At 41.3% G+C, this 21,986-nt stretch overlaps 1 protein-coding gene across 7 annotated transcripts in view; it reads right to left on the reverse strand.

The window, feature by feature from the left end:
- The window catches only part of NETO1 (neuropilin and tolloid like 1), a 212,517-nt gene that overhangs the window by 108,282 nt on the left and 82,249 nt on the right, over positions 1–21,986 (reverse strand). For all 7 annotated transcript variants that reach the window (XR_008794933.1, XM_056131496.1, XM_056131495.1 and 4 more), the window contains one exon: positions 13,247–13,475. Coding sequence is in view for 6 of the 7 variants with exons in the window: in XM_056131496.1 (XP_055987471.1) it covers positions 13,247–13,475 (229 nt within the window). In the remaining variant the exon portion in view is untranslated. The remainder of the gene's footprint in view (positions 1–13,246; positions 13,476–21,986) is intronic.

Below are 21,986 nucleotides of genomic sequence, written 5' to 3' on the forward strand. Positions count from 1 at the left end.
TGGAGTGAATAGTAAGCCCTCAGCAATGCCCGGTGTGTAACAACCCTTCTCTACAAGTGTAATAAAATTAAACATAAAACATAAACTTTGTTTTATGACTATAAAAAATAACTCCCGAAAGAGAGTGATGCAGTTTCTTCTGTCCCTCACAGAGAGCCCAGCAAGCTACCGAGAGTATCCCACCCGCACAGTAGAGCCTGGCAAGCTCCCCGTGACGTATTCGATATGCCAAAAACAGTAACAATAACGGGCCTCGTTCCCCTGACCCTGAAAGAGCCTCTGATACGGCAGCGTTGGGAAGGACGAGTAAGAAGAGGCTGATAAAATCTCAGAGCTGGGACGAATGGAGATGTTACTGATTCCCGCTTGAGCAAATCGATGAACAACGGGATGACAGTGATACAGGGAAAACAAACTACAAGGACAATTGTCTATTCTAGAACTATTGCTTTATACTATCGGGTCGCTTATTTATAAATATTTTTCAGCTTTGTAATTGAAAGGTATTCAGATAAAAGCGCTACTTTTGTCTTGTTTAGTTTTGGGGTCACACCAGGGGATGCTAAGAGATTACTTCTGGAACTGCATTCCTGGCAGTGTTCAGGGAACCATAGGGGATGCCGAGGATTGAACCTGGGTCAGCCGCATGCAAGGCAAGTACCCTATTCGCTCTACTATTTCTCCAGTTCCAGTAACCTCTATTTGTAATTTTGAAGTTCGTAATACTTATACTCTATACCCCCATCCCGCCCCCCCCACACATGCAAATTGCAAATTTTCTTTTCAAATTTCTTTTCAAATCCAAAATTTACTAAATAATACTACTCAGGATATTTTAATGGAAACAGACCAGCTTATTCCTCATGGAAACATTGCTATTTCAAATACCTTTGCTTGCCCTGCAGTTAATACAATTATGCCTGGCATATTCATGCAAGTCAAAGAACATCAGTCACGTTCTATCAAGAACTTGGGTACCGGAAGTGGTGCTTGACTATTTCCTCTCATCATCATCATCATATATGAGTCATTATATCACGCAACCTGCTTGGCACCGATGTCAAACACTGCCTGTGACAAGTACCCCCTTGCCCTCCTGAAGTCCTCCCCATGACTCACACATGGTCCCTCCCTCTCCAAGTTTTCAGAGTTCTTTAACTTTCAGTTGGTCCAATCTCCTGTCTCTAAACTACACAGCCACACGCGGTCCCACGTCCTCATGCTCATTCTCAGCCGTATACACTCATTCACACACACCCATTATGCTCACACGCGCACCCATTCACACAGAGACACCCACACACAGACATACACACATATACATGTATGTTCACACACATGCATGTCCTCACATACACCCTATTCTGAGTCCCTTGCTCCCACGGGTGCACAGACACACACGCAAATTCGTACATGGCCTTATACTCTTGTTCACATACTCAGACTCAGGCGAACACAAAGATAACACACACCCTCACGCGTGTGCACACACAGCCTCATGCTACACACCTCAGCTTTACACACACGTTGTGTGTGTGCTCAGCGTCACTCCTGGCCCCGCTCACACACGTTCACCCAGTTGCTGGTCCCCTAGGTGGGGCAGAGACAGTCCACAGTGTGGAGGAAACACGGGCGAAGGCGGCCACTGTGAGCCCACACACCCTCGCTTAATCTCTCCATCTCAGGTTCCACCGGCCTGGAAGACAGCGATTCTTGCAAACCTCAGACACTGGAATTTTCCGGAGTCTGTCACAGCCTGAGAGACACAAGTGACGCTCAGACACAGGAGGAATGAGGGAACTGGGCCCTGCTTGGCAAAGCGTCGCAACATCAAACCCAGCGGTGGTTTACAGTGATGACTTGGACCCACACAGAGCACAGACGCCTCCCCGAGCCTACAGCTCTCTGCCTCCTCTCATGCAGCGCCCCTCTCGGGACCCCCTGGCACTGTGCTGCCTGGGATGCACCCCACGCCCCCAGCTCTGACTCTGGCCTGCACACTTGCCTCTCCAGAGGGAAGCCGTGGCCTGCAGGAAGCAACCTCTCTTCCTCCTCCTCCTGCCCTCACCTCCCTTCTCCCACCCACGTCCGTGACCCTTACAAGGATGCTCCCCTGGGTCCAGGCAGGACCAAAATCCCAACATTGTCCTAAATTCTTCCTGCCCCCAACACGATGCCCAAACGGCCCCCAGTTTTGGTCACTCTATCTCACACTCAACCACCTTTGACCTTCCCATAGACCCACAGTGTCCAGAGCCCAGATCATTTTCAAGAATCAATCGGGTGATGTTTTGGCCAGCTGAGCCCTGTTCATGCTCCTTCATGCTGTCATGCCCCAGGGCTGTTGTCTGTCCCACACGACCAACCACACCCTCTCGTGGCTCCTCACTACTCTCTAGCCCTCAAATATTCCCATTCTTGACTATCCTTAGCTGCCTCCGACAAAGACACAAGGCAGGGGTGTGGCTCCTTTCCTGTTTCTCTGGAATGTTCCACAGCTGAGCAGTGAGGCCAATATCAACCAACCTTTCCCCATGGCTATGAACACGTGGGCAGGGTTTCCATCCTCACAGCAGTTTCTGATTCTAACCAAGGGCAAAAACTTTTCTCAACAAATCTGAGGAAAGAAAAGGTTGAAAGTCATCAGACACAGTGATTCCGAGCAAGCCCCTCTAAGGATTGTGACTTCAAACTCTGGGTTCAAAACCTGGAATCAGGAAGATAGCTTGCAGGGTTAGCAGGAGCCTGGGTTTGACTCCCAGGGCCCGTACTGGGTCTCCGAGCACTGGGGGGAGAGACCTTGTAGAAGCCACTGGTGGACCACAAAATCAACAATAGCAACAGACACAACGTAATGGAGAATGATTCGAGACTATTCTAATCTGAGGAAAGGAAGCAAAACTAGTAAATCCATCACCACCAGAATTGGCCCATGACATTGTGTTTTACATTTCCCCAAGTAAATGGAAAATTTCCCCTGCCACCACACCTGAAAACTTTAAATGACCCTCATGTTGCAATTAGAGAAATGGCATTTTATTTGAAAAAAGCTGACCAGATTCAAGGCCAGAAATAGATTTTTGCTTCTCCTCTTCATATTCTTTATCATCTTCTTATAGTTTTTTTTTGAAAAAAATCAATACCTGCTTCTAAAACTCTATGTTCCAATGTCCCTTAGTTATCTATCAAAATATCCAGTGATGTCAGGAAGGATATATTTAACTTCTTTGAAAAAATATATTCTACTCACAAATTTCTATTGAATCCCACACATATATATATTAGATCAGTCCAATCGCCCCGCTAAGATTATATACCCTTACAGTTCCCAATGATGTCCTGTAAAGAGAAGAGGAAAACCTTCCTCAGTAAATTGTATGCTGCAGAGAAAAGGCATTGCTCTGCTTCCACAGTGCACGAGCTATTTTACAATTGTGTATTCGATTGTACTCCAAGAAATTACTGTGCTCTGATTATATCTGACTTGGATCCAGTATAGATGATGTGTGCAGTTATCATAACTGCAACTACATAAGAAGGTTGTTTCTTTGTGGTCTGTGTTTTTTTATTGGGACCCGGACAACTTTGGGCTTATTTTTGTGATTGATAGAGACACCTTTGCAAATGTTGATTCGGTCACACATATAATCGCCACCCAAAATTACTGTATTTGTTCTTCTCATTAAGCAGTGACTTAAGATGGGATTGTTGGAATAAAGACTGGAACCAAGCATAAAGGTACCCCATAACCTTCAGTGTGTGACTTTGTGGGCCCAAAGGCTAAGAATTCAGCAGCATTTGTTTCCACTCCACCAACCGAGATCACCTACTAACAGTAACGGGAAAGCCAGAATCAAGGAGCTAACCTCTGCAGACAGACTAAGTCAAGCACTTCAAGATGGGAAGATGAGCCCGGGGAATCCAGGACCAATGCAATCACAGGATCCTTTGAAAAAAATTGGGAGAACCCAGGATGGAACATGAAATAGCAGAGAAGCAGGGACCCAGTGAGGGTGGATGAAGAAGAGTCGACAGGGTGGGCTTTGCTCAACGAGGACCAGCTAGGACCATTAAATACAGCCCCAGTGCCAAGCAAGGAGAGGCTCTCTTCCCCAGAACCTCCCACGAGGAAAGATGCTCTCAGCCCTGTGTCAGAGACACACAAGTCTCTCTCCACACTACCACTGGAGCTATCTCTTTAACCCAAGAATTTTATTTTTTTAAACTTAGTATGATAGCTTAGAGTCGGGGGCTGGAGCGATAGCACAGCAGGTAGGGCGTTTGCCTTGCATGCGGCTGCCCCGGGTTTGATTCTTCTGCCCCTCTCAGATTGCCCGGAAAGCTACCGAGAGTATCTCATCTGCACGGCAAAGCCTGGCAAGCTACCCATGACGTACTCGATATTCCAAAAACAGTAACAACAAGTCTCACAATTTGTTGTGAGATGTTACTAATGCCCACTAGAGCAAATCAATGAACAATGGGAGGACAGTGCTACAGTGCTCTGTCTTAGAGTCAGAAAATATGCAATATGGATTCATAAAATGTGTGTGTGTTTCCTACAAGTGTGCGCTATCATTTAAATGAGTCAGTTTAGCAATTTTCACGCCCCACAACTCTAAACACACTCATCACCAGCTTGGAGTGTTAAAGAGGTTATGTGTTTAGATTAATTGGTAAAACACTCTTTCAGCTTACTTCTGAGTTGTGATAGATGATCCTAAATCACCCTTCAGAAACTGCTTTTCTTCCTGCATACATATTTTCACTGCATCACACCATCTCTAAGACAAGGAGTTGCACAATTATTGTTTTTAACTGAGTAGACAAAAATGACATCCTGCATCTACCTGGATTTACAACCTGTGTTTACTCCTGTGTAGAGCTATTTTTTTCCTATGCCAATAGGCCATTTATAGTACTCTATTATTTAGCGTTTTCACTTTTTGGCCTCATTTTCAAAAGTTATGCTCTATAACTTTTCCCATTCCCTTGTAACAACCTTATTCTTTAGAGGATTAGAATATTTGCTTCAGTCCTAACACTTTGGCTGCAAATTTTCCTTCTTATTTATTTAAATCCTTTACATATGAATACATTTTAAAATCTTGTGTATTCATAAATACATTGCTATTCTGCTCTGTCCACGTAGTATCTGACATGTATGAGACACGCATTTTAGAAAGCCATGCATCCAGCACTAGGCTTCACTCTGCTCAGCACGTTATATGGACTATATGACATCTGGTTCTTATGTTTCTGTCTAGCATAGATTAGGACACATTTCCTCTATAAACTAATAATGCCCTTAATCCATAACAATACATGACATCCTAATGACTAGGCATGAGTGTCAGAAAAGCACTAATTAACACCTCTGCCTGTGTTACAATGACTAAATTTCCTATTCCCCATGATTTTCCTTGGTAAAATAAGGATATAACGTGATATAAAAAGCCTTTCATCTTAGCAGTGACACTAAGCTGGGGCACTTGTTTAACCTTTTCCTAGAGGGAACAGGAAGCCCTACTGCAGTGTATTTGTTTACTAGCAATCTTTGGGGGGAAAATACTCAGGTTAGGGAACTCTGTGCACAGTCACATGAATAACCAGATAAAAATGTGTATACTTAACCCTCATCCTTTGATTTAATTTATTGAGAAAATTGCGTTTATTGAACTGTAGAAATGTAGAAATGTAGAAATTTTGTGTGTGCTTCCAAGTATTGGGATAAAATGCAAATTGTCTTCACGGAGGCATGTGATGGGTCACATCGTGTCCCAGGCAAGGGAAGATAATGAGAGTAAAGAGAGAGAAAATCATCATCATTGCGACAGAAGAGCCAAGATCCTACTAATATGCACAGCTGCTGGGGGCCTGGGGCTCTCTAGCAAAGAATTAGGCTTCCAAGAGCTCTGACTTTGGTGCAGAATTTCCTCAAGGTAATGAGGTACCGTGACATGGGAAGGAGTCGCAGGCCGGAGGTGACTTCAGAGGGAAAAACCACCTTACTCAGCGCTGCCTGGCACATCCACATCTACTGAAGGAATCATGAGCCGAGAAACATAAATGGGTAAGAAAAACGAAGCCTTAGAGGAGGCTGGAGAGATACAATGGGAGGGCATTTGCCTTGCACGTTGCCCATCCGGTTTGATCTCCAACACCCCATTATGGTCCCCTGAGTCCTGCCAGGAGTGAGCTCCTAGTGCAATCCAGGAGTGAGCCCTGAGCAGTGCCAGGTGTGTCCCAAAGAAAATTAAAATTAAACATAAACCTTATTGATCACTAAGTAAACAAGACGGTAGTAGGTAATGCAACTGACAGACCAGACTGATGCCAGCTTGATTAACTTTTTAAATCCCCTCCAATTACATCTTTCCACATGAACTACTCAATTTCGGAAGAGTAATAAATAGCTTATATAGAGTTAGAAACAGATTTATGTAATATGTAAAGTAATATGTAGACTGATAGTTTATCGATTGTGGCAAAATCACTATCACAAAACAGTGGTATTCTAAAAGATCACGTAGCTCGTTTATTCATATCATCAAATGTCTTATTAAAGTTCCAGAGCCTAAATGTGTGCATTTCATTTTGTTCCCTTCTTTGTTTAGGTTGAAGGAGAAAAGGTAAATTGGGCAAAAGGGTCAACAGAATGATGAGGAATATGACTTGAGATGGAAACATGATATTAAGGATACACAAGTTTTACATGACGATTCAAAAATCTACGTAATATTATAATGTCACTTTGATAAAAACATTTTGCAAGAGGGGTCCGTTTTACTTTTTATTGCTGAAGTACAAATTAATCCAAACTCACTGATGTAGAGCAACACCTGTCAATCATTTCACAAAATCTCAGAGGCCTGGGTAGCTGGGGTCTCTCCCTGCTGTCTCGGGGGCAGCTGGCTTGGTCACATCAAGATCATGGAGCCCCTCTCACAGTTGCTGAAAACTGCACAACTGTGGGTTTTTCAGACAGAGGTCCCTGACAACTTCCTGCCTGACAACTGGGCAGGGCCACTCAGGGCCACAAACCAGCACCATTTCCTGCCCCACGATTCCACAACATGAAACTTTAGAAAATATTTAGGTTCACATCAGAATTCTGTCCAGCAGAGGCTGCATCAACACAACTCAAATGTCCTTGTGTGTACAGTTCTTCAATGTAACAGATCTGTAGTTTAAGCTTCATGGACTTTCCTTTTCACAAATAGGAAACTGTACGTATTTTTTTGCTTGGGGCACCGCGGGGTGGGGGTGGGGGGCTCGTGAGAGCCCTCCCTGCCAAGGGACCCAGCCCCTGCAGCCAACCTCCACCACCCTACACCACCACACTCCAGGCATGAGTGAACATATTCCTGGATACATCATAAGACACTCCCTACCCATTTTCCATAATTACCACACCATATTTAATGGGCTGATAGCAGGCAACAAATCATAGAGGGAAATATATCTATATCTATATATCTCGGAGAGTCCGGCAAGCTACCAAGAGAATCCCGCCCCCATGGCAGAGCCTGGCAAGCTTCCCGTGGTGTATTCGATATGCCAAAAACAGTCATAATAACAGGTCTCATTCCCCTGACCCTGCTATGATGAATGGAGATGTTACTGGTGCCCGCTAGAGTAAATGAACAACAGGATGACAATAATACAGTATTTTCTCATTTTAGCAAATTATGGAAGAGGTGAAATCCCCAGAGTAGAAAAATGTGGTTTTCATGTCTTTGGACTTAAATGTTTGCATTTAACAGAAATATGCTACTAATGAGTGAGGAAGTAAGTGGTATAATTTTACTGTGCAAAAGCTCCCAATGTGAGCAGCAGAGCATCTAACGTAACTGCAAGAATAGTCAAAACTAACCACAACCTATGCGACTCATTCATCCTAGTTACTGCAGATTCATGGAACTCAAAAAATAGCACTCAAAATCTCTTCCAGGTCACGCATTTTCAATAGACATATTTCACTGTTTCCATTACATTTAGTCCAGGTTTTTTTGTTTTGCTTTTTGGGTCACACCCGGTGATGCTCAGGGGTTACTCCTGGTTCTGCACTCAGGAATCACTTCTGGTGGCACGTAGGGGACCATATGGGATGCCAGGAATCGAACTCGGGTTGGCTGTGTGCAAGGCAAACACCCTACCCACTGTGCTATCACTCCAGCCTCTAGTTCAGGTTTTCTATACAGTTTCCTCAACATAGTATGGGTTTTCATATGTAATAATTATCACCAAAACTAAAATTATATTAATAATGCTTTTTAAATTTGTATAATTAGAGAGAGACTAAAGACCTTATAAAATGCATACGAATACATATCTTCAATTGAGTAGAGTCAGCCCAAGCAGGCTTCTAATAATTAATGTGAGAATCGTTCCATGCACTCTCTCCTTAATTAAAATTTGATTTATTTGGCTTCATCCACATGTATGTTTCTAACTGGTTCTCTCAACCATTTATCAAGTTTTTTTTTTGATCCAAGAAAGTAAACTACTTGCAATGACTAATATCATTATATTAGCATTATACCAAATAGGAGTATTATATCTAATAATCCTAGCATAGTGTTATACTAAACTATCATATGATAATAGTAATGTACTAGCACATAATGATTTAATACATATTTCAGAATATAGTTCAATGAAATTAAGTAATATGTGTGTATGTGTTTGGGGCCATATCTGAGTATACTTAGGAGTTCCTCCTGACTCTGCACTAAGGAAATACTCCTGATGGTGATGGAGTATCCTTTGGGATGCTGGGGATTGAACCCAGTCAGCTGTGAGCAGCTATGTCCAGCGATACAGAGCTACCCACTGCACTGGCTCTGGCCCCAGTAAATTTATTTTAGAAATGGTTGGAATTCAGTGGCCTGATTGGAGATACTCACATGCTGTTCTTTTCTGCTGTATCCATGATTCAAGATAGGACTGAGGTATATCAAAAATCAAAGTACAACTAGGGGCATTAAGGAGGTTATAATCTCCATAAAGATGATACCTTTTTGATAATTCTGTTTTCCCCTCTGAGTCTCAACATTGCTCTATTGCATAAACTCTGAATACTATTTGTGTGAAGCAGAAACATTTCAGCATCATTCTACACGAAAAGGAATGGCCACACGAATCGGGGCAGCAGAATCTGGCACAGCTGAGAAAAGACTGAGGTGAAGACTTAGCAAGCAGGCAGATGGAAGTGTGGTTCCGATGGAGCCACAGGGAGGGCTGAAGCAGGCATTTCTGGTCTCTAGTAAAGGTGATGCCTCCAGTAAGTGACCTTATACTCCGATCAATTGGTGTTGCCAGTGTCTGCATTTAATTCAGACTATAAGATAACTGTTACATACCTATATTCATTTGTATATATTTATAAATATGCTCCCAACGTGCAAAATTCTGTTGTAGCTCTTTTATGCACTCATTCTTTCCTTTTTTAAAACATATATCATATTATTATATGCAAAAAAGACATAAAATACGTCCATTGGGAAAATTCTGATTTGCATCCATGAATTCCCAGATCATCATGTTTCAAACCAGCAGCCCCCACTGTGCTCATGGTCACTCTCACAGAACCTCGCAAAAAAGGACCTAAGTTCAGTGTGCAAAGCATCTAAAATGATGATAAAATACAGGATGTCTAAGACTGGTGCAGCTACTTTGGGCATTATCACCACCACTCTGCAGGATGAAACTCTAGAATCTGCCGGTGGCAGAGTTAGACACGAGAATTAATGGAAGGAGGAGTCTGTTCTTGGTGCCGTTGGCAAAGCCTTCAGCATGGAATTGAATTGAGGGTATTCAGGGAAAGCCAATTTTTTCAGGAATCTTTTCTTTTTTTCCTTTTCTCTTTGTTTGAATTCATAGATAAATGTGGTTAAAATACACTGGTCTCTTAGATATCTTCCAACCCCTCACAATATCCTATGTTTCTACGATGGTTATTTTAAACAGACGCTATGGTATTGTTGAATACTTTCTAGTTACTTCTCAATAACTTTAAGAAGGATGCTAGCTTCAGAACTGTCAAGAAAAATATAGAGCGGATTTCTTACTACCTGAGACAAATCTTGTCAACATTTTCACATATCTTCATTAGATGTAAAAGAATATGAGACTGAAAACTAAAGTTTTAGTGGTAACAAAGTGAAGTTCACTTTTTGTTATTTTTAATCACTTCTGATCATTAATTTTTGTCATTTTTAATATCTTTGTACATTGACTTCAATGTACAAGGGATTAGTATGGACGCACATACTTCTTTTTCATTTATAGGCTTTCACTGAATAATCATTGATTTACAACCCTAATGTATTTTAGGGGGTAGCTTCACACTTCTAAAAGTATCTCTGTCACATCTCAGCACCAACTTTGCAAAGTCATCCTAGAACAAAGAATAATCCGACTAGTGATCACTCCAGATTTCTCCCTTTTCCTTCTAGGAGTTCATAGATTTCACCAAGTCCAAGATTTAGACCTGCTATTTTTTTACCAGTCTGTTTGCTTTATTCATAATCCACATATGATATTTATCTTTCATCCTTTCCTTCACAAACCTAACTCATGATTTTAGCACTTAATGTAATTGTGCAGTTTTAGCCATTGCAAAAAAAAATCATAACAAAACAAAGACCACATGACACAGAATATCTGTTCCCATTGAAGCTTACTGTAACCTTATGAGTTTATTCATGAGGAAATTCTATTATAGAACTCATCATTCAAAGGAGAGTGCCATCTACTCACTTGATAGGAACATAAACGCTGTGTGATTTTCTCCATATGCAGGAAGAATACTCCATTTTTTCTAGATGTTTTTTTATTGAAGTTCATTCACTGCAATGACTTCTGAAGATCATTTAATTACCTACATAGGATCCCTACTGTTTACCTCAAACAGAAATGCATCTAATGACACGAACCATTTTCTGTTGAGTCATAACATAAAGACTCAGAGATAGTACTAAATATAGAGTCACAGGGACACAAGAGGTGGACAGTCTTTTTCCCTTCCGAGAGGATATTTTCCTACCCCAGTCATTCCTGATGAGACTCACCCCCACCCACCCAGAGTCAGGTAGAACTGCCCGACTACAAAATATCAGAGTTCTATGAGTTACCGTGGTTTTTCTAAACTACTCGAATGCTTTCCTAGGACTCATTTAATAAATGTTGATTTTGCCTCTTTGACATTAATCTATACATATCGTCACCCAAAAGAAGCATAAGGTAGTAATCTCATTTTGAAAAATAAAAATGTATCTGAACTCCCTTTTCCTTTGCCTTTTGACATCATTATACACATTTCTGCATTCTTTTCTGCCTCTTTTAATTAATTACTCTCTTCCTCTTTGATGATACACAGAAAAAAAGAAAAACACAAAGAAATGAAATTGAGGCAGAGATCAACAAAAGAGGAGAAGAGGAGTGTTCTGGCTTACTGGCAAGGGGTTGTAAAGTTTAAGGAAGTGCTACGAGGATCCAAAGTAACAAACCACACAGGGGATGAAGTCTTTTGGGGAGCAGCTCAAAAAGGCACAACTTTGTAAGCTGTGAATCGGGAGGGTGCGGAGAACCACAAGGCCGAGGTATTGTCTTTCTTCAGGCTTGCTACAGCTCTGCTGCCTGAGTATTGACCAGATACTTAATTCTTTGGACTGTACTGCACACTACTTAACACAAGCTAGCAATGCGGAAGACATTTTTGTCCATGATCATATTATAAAATTTTTGGCACAAACTGAGTTTGAATGGAATAAACTTAATGGATGACTAGGAAATAAGATTATGCTCTACTTGAGATTTGAAAAAATAATAATGTTTATTTCAATTTATCCCTATGACATTTTAGAGTACGGTTTTGATAAGAGCTTTCAGATTCTGAGATACTCTTAAAGACTTGACTATATCATTTAAGATTGTTATCTATCTCCATATCTGTGTCACTGAAATCAGACATCAACATACCACCATCCAAACAAAGTTGACGTTATTGAATAAAGCACCCTCACCAAAGCTAAGTCTATTCAATATGGTATCAACCAGAAGTATATGTGTATGAGTGTGTGTGTGTGTGTGTGTGTGTGTGTGTGTGTGTGACTATGTACTCTGATAGTCTGAACTTTTTTGTGTTCTAGTAGAAAACATACTGGGGTTCCTTTCAGGTAAATATGTTACTGGAATAAAAACGTACTCTAGCTAACAGTTAGATCAACTACTGAAATGATAGACTAGTCAAACAATTGCTGTTTAAGTCTGCATTAATTCTGCAGAGATCTTTAACATACTTTATGATAGCAGTTAGATTTAGGAAGCTGAGATAACATTCATTATGCCTGTTACCTATAAATTCAACTGGGTAACTGGGAAGAAATTTAAAGTCAAAATACTATCTGTTCATTCTGTAAAGCAATTATATAATAGACAACATTTATGGATTGAAAAATATGAATCTTGCCTATCATTGCAAAACCCTTGAAATACAGAAACAAATATTATATCTTATATTAAAATGTAGTTAAAAATATAAGGTACTTCAGCCCAACTGCCCTGGATTATTTTATTTGTATAAATTTATTAAACATGAATTATTCAGGCTTTCTAAAGAACATTCCAAATATATCTATTAATATGAGTCACTATTTGTTAGAACATAATTTTCCAAAATTGCTGTACTTAGCACATAACTCTGGGCATCAGCCATTGTGCCATTTTCAATATTTTCTGAAATTTTTCTGACTCTCTTCCCAAACAATTATTTCTCTTTGCCTACTTCAGTTGGAACTATGTAGTCACAGAGCTACTTAAAATAAACGGGTCTGCAGAGAAGCTTGCCAAAGAGAACCCAACCCACCCATTATAATTAGGTAGACTTTAAAGATTAAAACTCAAACTTCGTCAAAAGAGGCTGCATCTGTCTCAAACGCTTGATAAGACGGAAGAGCGCGAAAGAGCAGCAAACAAGATTCATTATTTGCCAGTTGAAGCGGGGAGTACTGTCATAAGCATGAATATCAAGCAGATGCCAAAATAAGTCGTCAAAATAGAGTGGGGGGTCTCTCCTGTCACCGTCAGCAGCAAAAGGGAAGGAAGGGAAATGCAGTGACTTTTAGCATCTGATCAAGGAACACCCAGCTGTGCTCAGGCTGCATGAAGAAAATGCATCAACCACTTAAGGGACCTGCATCAGACACACAGTTGAAGGACAGTCAAGTGCAGAGACTCTTACGTTCTTGGAAGGATGTGAAGAGCATCTGGAAGCGGCTGTTCCGACTGCCCTCGTCGGCCCACATGCGGATGACCCCCAGGCCCGTGCGGAGCATGACGTCATTCGCCACGGTGCTGCAGAACTTGGCCTTCAGATCCTCCACGGAACTGCTCCCGTCATACACGGCCACGAAGTTCCTTTTGCACTCATTGGAATTCTGCATCTCATAGTCCAAGAACCGTAAGTAAATCTGCGAAACAGCCACACAAGGATAATCATTGTCCCAAATCAAAACAGGAAAGCACTTCAGCAAGGACCAGAACTCCACCCCCACCCGCCACCCCTGGGCTTTTTCAGGCTCACAAGACAGTACTGATTGCAATCAATCATTATTTTCTCTACATGGAAAGCAGGAAGGAAAAACGGATGAATGAGAGCAAATCATATTCAATAATGCTATTCTTTCTTTCAGTAAGTATGCCATTTCCTCTAGCTGAGTCGTTTTACCCAAATGATACTTCTTTCTGCTCATAACTGACTTGGAATCGGTGATTAGTTTTGCAACACAGACTCTTTTATTTTGATCAGCCCCAATGTGTTTGAGAAATCCTAATGCATCCCTTATGACGTATCCCGGTTTCCATTTCCTTCCAAAAGTGTCTGGAAAGTACTCTGTGTGTGCACCAAAGAAAACAGAAACCATATCTAATGATAGACTCTGATTTGATTTTGTTAAAGTTTTTTCACATCACTGTTTCATCTTTTAAGAAAATTTAACTTTTGTAAAAATCAGCTAACCTATGAGCACTCTTGTTATAAAGTCATTTGAAGCTTAGCCAAAAATATAGAAATAAAATTAAATATATAGTTGATGAGCCAAAATCACAATGAACCTAGATCATTTTCCAACACTCCCTGCAAACCTACAGAGTTTCTTGTCATATTTTGATGAAAAAAATCCTGTTTTACCTGGTCTAAGTTGGCCATCAGACATGAGACACCTCAAATGCCTTCATTCATAATCTTTCAACAATTAGACAGCAACCTTAGGATGACATTTTATGATTTGTATATATATTTTATTTTACTATGTGCAGACATAAATTAGGAATTGTGCCAATTAATTTAAGCAGAGGTGAGTCCAAAGGAAACTCTTTACTATTCACCAAGATTTTGCCCTGGTCTCTTATTTTGTCCCAGATATTACTCAGGGTGCTGGGGATGTGTTCCAAAACCACCAACAGAAGATCATCCTGTGATCCCAGTCCTTGGTATCTCTCCCAGGAATGCAAAATCATCCATCTGAAATAATGCTTGTACACCTACGCTCACTGCGGCACCAAGTACAACAGCCAGGATAAGGAAAGAGCCAAAACATCCAATGGCAGATGAATAAAGAAATCATGTAGTAGATGCCCAATGGAAACAGGCATCTACTGGACAATACTGAATCTTGTAATTTTCTGTGAATGGAACTGGAGGGCAACATTTTTTAAGTCGAGTCAAAGGGAGGCAAACAAATACCAGATGAACTCTCTCCTCTGTAGTGTACAAGTATAAAAAAGGAATGCATGATGTGATGACAAATTTGGATCCAAAACTAAACTCATCAAGAAGAGGGGGCCAGGAAAGGTCTGGGACAGTTTAATGGTGATGGTGCAAACTGCAGTAAAACCTTGCAATTTGGGGGGCAGAGAAATAGTACAAAGGCTGTTTGCCCTGCATGCAGTCAACCTGGGTTGGATCCCAAACATCCCATGTGGTCCTTCTGAGCACTAGTAGGTGTAATTCCTGACCACAGACTCAGAAGTCATCTTTGAGCACTTCCAGGGCCCCAAAATCCCCTCTTCTCTCAAAAAATACCCTTGCAATTTAACAGTGGTATGACTATTTTCCCGAAACAATAGAAAGGTCATCTAAAGCAAAGCATGAGGGTCTGCGTGGAAAGTATGTGTCCATGGCATCTTGACATAGTCACTCAAGGTGAGACTGTGCAGTGACATGAAGTTTAACACCTGCACTCTGAGGTGGTTCTGGAATGCAGTTACCTTTCACAGTTAACTCTCATGTATTCTGCATTTCCCACAAACGAGACCGACACATTATTTCCCCTTAATCCCCAGTCCATGAACACAACAGGTATAAATCAAAGGCATGCTTTCAGTTCAACATTTCAGTTCCAAGTTCATCTTTCACCATTCTATACTCACTCTTTCCTATTTCATGAATGGATCATCTTGTATTTTCCATAAGATCCAATATCAATAAATTTGAAAACTTAACTTATGCAATAGAAATTTGTTTCTGTTCTCGCATCAATGTTCCTATTGATTGAAACATGAATCTTTATGAAGTTTTCCCTCAGAGAAGTTGATTTTTATCTCCATGGACACCTCTATACTTTTGGCATCTCCAACTAACCTTCAGAAGACCTAAGTCCAAAACTAGAATATTATCACCCCAAAACTGACCCAGTCAAAGTTAAATCTCTAAACAACAGCTACAGTAGCTATTCTAAAGGCTTTAACTGGTTTTCTAGCAGTTAGAGTTTTAAAAAAAAGACTGAAACCCTGTAAACTGAAAAAGTTTCCCTATCTTTAAACACTTGGATTATTACTTATCATACTGCGACTTTAGCACGAAATACCTACTTTAGGAAGGTATAAGCGACTACATGAGCCTTACAAATTTTTACACATTTGCCTTTTAAAACTTTCCTTTATATTGATGGAGAGGGGCCTTTAGATAACCTTATAAGAAGACAGATCAGAGAAAAGAAATAGAAAAGTAATGTGGGTGTCACATTTATTTGTGAGTACCTTTCATGAAACCACACCAGACCATCCTACATAAAAGTCAACTGATTGAAAATGCAATCAAAATATACACATAGAAATTCTGGATAGTTTTCTAAGATAATATCTCTCTACATGCAAAAAATCAAATATATATTGATATTTTCAAATCCTGTGTAACAAATACAACATAGTTTATTAGTTCTTAAAATTCTCATTTACAGCTAACTGAAGAGATAGTACGATGGTTAAGGCACTTGTACAAGGCTGACCCAGATCCCTGACCACTTATGGTCCCCAAGCTCCACCAGGAGTTATCCCTACACAGAGAGTCATGAATAAGCTTTGAGCACTGGCAGATGTGTCCCTTAAACAATAAAAATTTCATCTACAATAGCAAATAAATGTTTTTGTCAATAGAAGGGAACACTGCTAGAGATAACTGGAAAATGCTATTTTTGAGTATGATATACTATATAGCATCTCTTCAATGATTTTACAAGGTTATAAAACTAATCATCATGAGATTTATAAAAAATACAGTAACTTTCTCAAGGAAACACAGGCCCTTGAGGAATGAGTTTATTCAATACGGGAAACAGATCAACTGAAAGCCTTGCCCTACTCAAATACACAACCACCTAGGGGATTAGCTTTTCAATTCTCACACTGGTATTCCAGAAAGAGCTTTTCACTTTTAAAGAAAATAGATTACAACACAAATTCATAGACATATGAATACAAGAAAGTGACTCGAGCCCTTTCCATTTTCCTAAAGGAGTCAGGACACATAGTGATTCTGGAAGTCTAAGTGAGAATCTTAGAAAATCAATCTGTTCCTGTAATGCCAACCTCCCCTGGATGCTGGTGTTTTGCCCCTGGTGCTGAGGGTCAAACTGGTGGTTTCTTCACTCCTGGGGGACTTGAGCAATATCACTGAGTCACATCCCACACATGCCCTTTTCTTTAAAAATATAATGATTATGGGAGAATCCTGCCCCAGTGAGAAAGGCCATGCACTGGACTGCTGTAGAAAATGCCCAGAGCTTCCTTAGCAGAAGGCTAACTGCCCAGTACTGACCAGGGCTCACGTACATTCTAGACATGAGGGACATTCTTCCAAGACCAAATGTTCTTTGGAGAAAAGTGAACAATTGACTGCCTGAGCTTGGCTCAATTGCTTCTGAAGCATCCATTTATTTCTTACCTTCATTTTTTAAATTATTTAAGAAAGGTTTTTAAAAACACATTCTGAAGGGTAATACCAAAGCTTTCCTAAGCACCAAGCTTTTACTGAAAAATGTAATTAACCAGACAAGTGGCTTGACCACAGCCTACTACATAATATATGTATCGTGAAAATAAATTAAATTTTAGTATCATTTAAGTGACCCTCTTAAGCTTAAAACATGTATCATACTATCACCGAGGAATGAATTATCCTAGGAGAGAGTTTGTATTTAAGGAAGGGTGGGGGGGGGATGACAGAAAGCATTTAGTCTCTCCACAGAAGAAGAAAAGAAGAAATGATAAACAGAATAATATATAACTCCGGTAAAATAGTCAGATTACAATCTCTCCCCAGTGAATCATTTTGATGCATTCTTCTTTCTAATCAATTGAAAAGAGTTTGGGCTGACAAAGTGATTTATTGAACATAATGGGGAAAGCTTCAGAATATATAAGCAATTTCTAGTAATATTTATCTTCCAAATAACACTAAGATAGGGAACAGAAACTTTTTTGTATACTTTAAACAAGCCAATCTAACAATTTACTAAGTAAATATGTTTTAGTATTGTATTTAATTTTTTGTTTGCTTTTTGAGTCACACCTCCTGGTGCTCAGAACTAACTCCCAGCTCTGTGCTCAGGGTTTACTCCTGGCTCTGTGCTCAGAGCTTACTCCTGGAAAAATTGGGGATGAACCCAGATGGTGGCATATCAAACAAAACTTCCTGGAAGCTTCCTCACATGCTCTACTATCTCTCCAGCCTCTGTGAGAAAGAGAACTTTTTATAGCAACCATTCGATCTGGATCCTCCACACAAGTCACAGTGTTCTGTATTTAAGAGACATTTGCCATCTAAAAATCTTCTTCTATTGAAGCTCCGTATCCTTTTATACACAGCTGCAGAAATGTATAGTTGTAACAAGTGACTTCTTCATGTCCACATTTTTGTTTACATGTGTTTATTTTTCTTGCATTTAGGTCATTCTCTCAAATATGGTAACACCTACAAGAGTGATTAGAGGTCGCCCCAAAAGCCTCTATCCCTCTCAGAAAGACTGGCAAGCTACCGAGAGTATTCCGTCCGCACGGAAGAGCCTGGCAAGCTATCCGCTGTGTATTTGATATGCCAAAACCAATAACTACAACTGGTCTCATTCGCCTGACCCTGAAGGCTTCACCGACATGGCAGCACTGAGAAGGATGAGAAAGGAGAGGCCAACAAAATCTCAAGGCCGACCTAGGCTGCCACAACGAAGGAAGACAAAAATGATCGTCTGTACTTTCAATGCACGTACTCTAGCATCAGATGCATCCATCGAGGACCTGATGGTACAAGCGCGAATGATCAAGTACAACATCATTGGTCTGACCGAGACAAGAAGGCACGAATCTCACCATGCCGTTTTCGACACTGGAGAAGAATTGTTCCTCGGAACATGCGATAAAAGAGGTGTTGGAGGCATTGGTGTCCTTGTCAACACAAACTTGGCCAAGAGCATTGATTCATTCGAATGCCTAACAACCCGAATCGTACGTTTACATTTGAATAGATGTGGCTCATTGCCTGCAGTTTCTATCTTCGTTGTCTTCACACCAACATCTCATTATGATGACAGAGAAATCGAGAAGTTCTACATGGAGCTAGAGAAGTTCTATAAAGAAGACCACACCTTCTACAAGATCATTGTGGGTGATTTTAATGCCAAGATAGGACCGAGAAGATCAGCTGAAGAACTTCACATCGGGACCCATGGCCTAGAATGGAATGAACAGGGTGAGAGACTGTCTGAGTTCATCATGTCGACCAAGACCATTCATGGTAACTCACAGTTCCAGAAGGCAGAATCTAAACGATGGACATGGGAGTCTCCCGGTGGACGATTCCACAACGAAACAGACCACATCATATTCAATCGACGGTTTTGCCTGACTGATGTCGCTGTTGTCCCAAAATTTCGAACGGGATCGGACCACCGTCTCCTTCGTGCAAAATTCTACTTCACAGAGCGGGGAAAAAGGGCTGCAAAGTTCAAAAAGAGAACTCCCAGAATGACCACCAACTGGGAAATCTTTGGTACTATTGCGGCAACATGGGAAGATGCCATTATTGACAACATTGACGAGGAATACGATCGACTGGTTCAGCACCTCCATGAATGTGCGAGGAACGCCAAGAGAGAGACAGCCACAAAAAATCGCCTATCTTCGAAAACTCTTGAGCTAATTCGCCAGCGTGGTTTGGCGCATGCCTCAGGCAACCACAAGCTAATGTCCGAGCTTGCAAAGCAGTGCAGAGATGCGATCAAGGAAGACCTCAAAGAGAGAAGAGCAGAAGTACTGGTAGATGCGGCAGAAGCCGGGAAAAGTATTCGTAACGCCCGCCTGTCCTTCGCCAACTATAAGACCAAGATGACTGCCCTCCTATGTCCTGATGGATCCATCACATCCTCCAGAACAGCAATGGAGAAGATTATCCATGACTTCCACTCAAATCTCTTCGATAGCCATGTCCACTTGCCGACATACCAAATTCCACAGGATGGATATGTCGTTCCCAACGTTCTACCTTCCGAAATCCTACACGCCATTTCATTGGTAAAGAAACAAACAGCACCCGGCCCAGACAAGGTCAGACCTGAACACCTGAAGAACCTGCCGTCAGTACTCATCAATACACTGGCTCGGCTCTTCACTCGCTACCTGTCTGAATGCAAGGTTCCGTCCCAATGGAAAACCAGCAGGACCGTACTACTGTTCAAGAAGGGAGACATCTATGACATTGGCAACTATCGCCCGATCTGCCTATTGTCTGTCATCTACAAGTTGTTCACTCGAGTCATCCTGAATAGGATTGGCAGAACACTAGATGAAGGACAACCATGCGAGCAAGCAGGGTTCCGCAAAGGATTCAGCACCATTGACCATATCCACAAAATAACCAAGCTCATTGAGGTTTCTCGGGAGTTCAAGATGCTGCTCTGTTTAACGTTCATTGATTAAAAGAAGGCCTTTGATTCTGTTGAGACGGAAGCGGTCATTGAAGCCCTAGCCAATCAGGGCATTCAAGCCCAATACATCAGGATCCTCCATGAGCTGTATTGCGGATTCACTACCAGGATCTCACCATTGTACAAAGAAGTGATCGTTGATGTCAAGAGAGGGGTGCGGCAGGGTGATACCATTTCACCAAAACTCTTCAGTGCCACCCTCGAGAACATCATGCGACCACTGGAATGGGAAGGAATGGGAGTGAAGATAGATGGTCGGCAATTACTCCACCTCCGCATTGCTGATGACATTGTTTTAATAACACCAAACATCAGCCAAGCGGCACAAATGCTGGCCGACTTTGACCGTGAGTGTGGAAAGGTAGGACTACAGCTGAATCTTACGAAGACAATGTTTATGAGAAACAGCCTTGTTCCTGACGCCCCATTCGCTCTCAATGGAACGACCATCTCCGAATGCAACAGCTATGTGTACCTAGGTCGAGAGGTCAACATGACAAATGACCTGGCACCCGAGCTACGCAGGAGGAAGAGAGCGGCTTGGAACGCCTTCAAGAACGTCGAAGAAATAACTAAGAGGACGAAGAACCTCCGGCTCCGGGCACATCTCTTTGATTCCACTGTTCTTCCTGCATTAACATATGCCTCAGAGACCTGGGTCCTATGCAAACAAGATGAGAATGCTATTCAGGTCTCCCAAAGAAGAATAGAAAGAGATATGCTTGGAATATCACGTTTCACTCAAATGAGAGAACGAATCCGGAGTTCTGACATCCGTCGACGATCAAGGATCAGGGACGCTGTCTCATTTGCCAAGGTGTCGAAAATCAGATGGGCTGGTCACGTAATGAGATTTAAAGACGACCGCTGGACTAGAGCTGTTACCGACTGGATTCCACGGGATGTCAAAAGACCGCGTGGCCGCCCACCTACCAGATGGTCAGACTTCTTCATGAAGATCATGAACGATCGGTTTGAGGCCCTTCATGTTTCCGGAGCGAACAGATGCCATTGGGCTACACTAGCACGCAACAGGGACAAATGGAGACGTTACTGGCGCCCGCTCGACCAAATCGACGACTAACAGGAAGTTAAATGATTAAGTGATTAAGTGATTAGGTCATTCTCATCAGAGGAAGCTGATATCTCATTGTGCTTTCCATTTTTCAAGTAAGAGAAGCTGGGGATTACTTTTAAGATATATGAGGTTCATTTTTAAATTTTTAAAATTTATTTGTTTATGAGCATTTTTTAAAGTGTCTATGAATCGTCTGTATGTCCCCTTTGAAAAAACTTTTCAGGCCCATTGGGTCACTATACGAAGGCAGCACAACCACACCTACATCTAAGGGCTCTGAAATTCTCATTTGGATGGGCACCTGAACCCCTATGTTTCTAGCAGTATTATTCACAATAGTCAAAATATGAACTCAATCTATGTGCCCATCACTAGGTGAGTAGATGGGGGAGGCTGTGGTGTCAGTCAGAATGCTGCGCACATGAAACGATTATCATTATCCATTATCAACCATCTTATAAACCATGGTGCTTCTGTTTAGAACAGAAAACTCTGGTCTATGTACTCTATGAGTTGACACTGACAGTATTTTTTATGATGAACTTTTGCATTTGGAAGTAAATGAATGAAAAGAAAAGGTGATCATCCTAAGTGAAATAAGAAAGTAAAAAAAAGCTACCTGATGTTCTTATCCATGTGTGGAATAT

This window comes from Sorex fumeus, unplaced genomic scaffold (assembly GCF_029834395.1).
Source record: "Sorex fumeus unplaced genomic scaffold, SorFum_2.1 ptg000092l, whole genome shotgun sequence".
Taxonomy (NCBI): Eukaryota; Metazoa; Chordata; class Mammalia; order Eulipotyphla; family Soricidae; genus Sorex; species Sorex fumeus.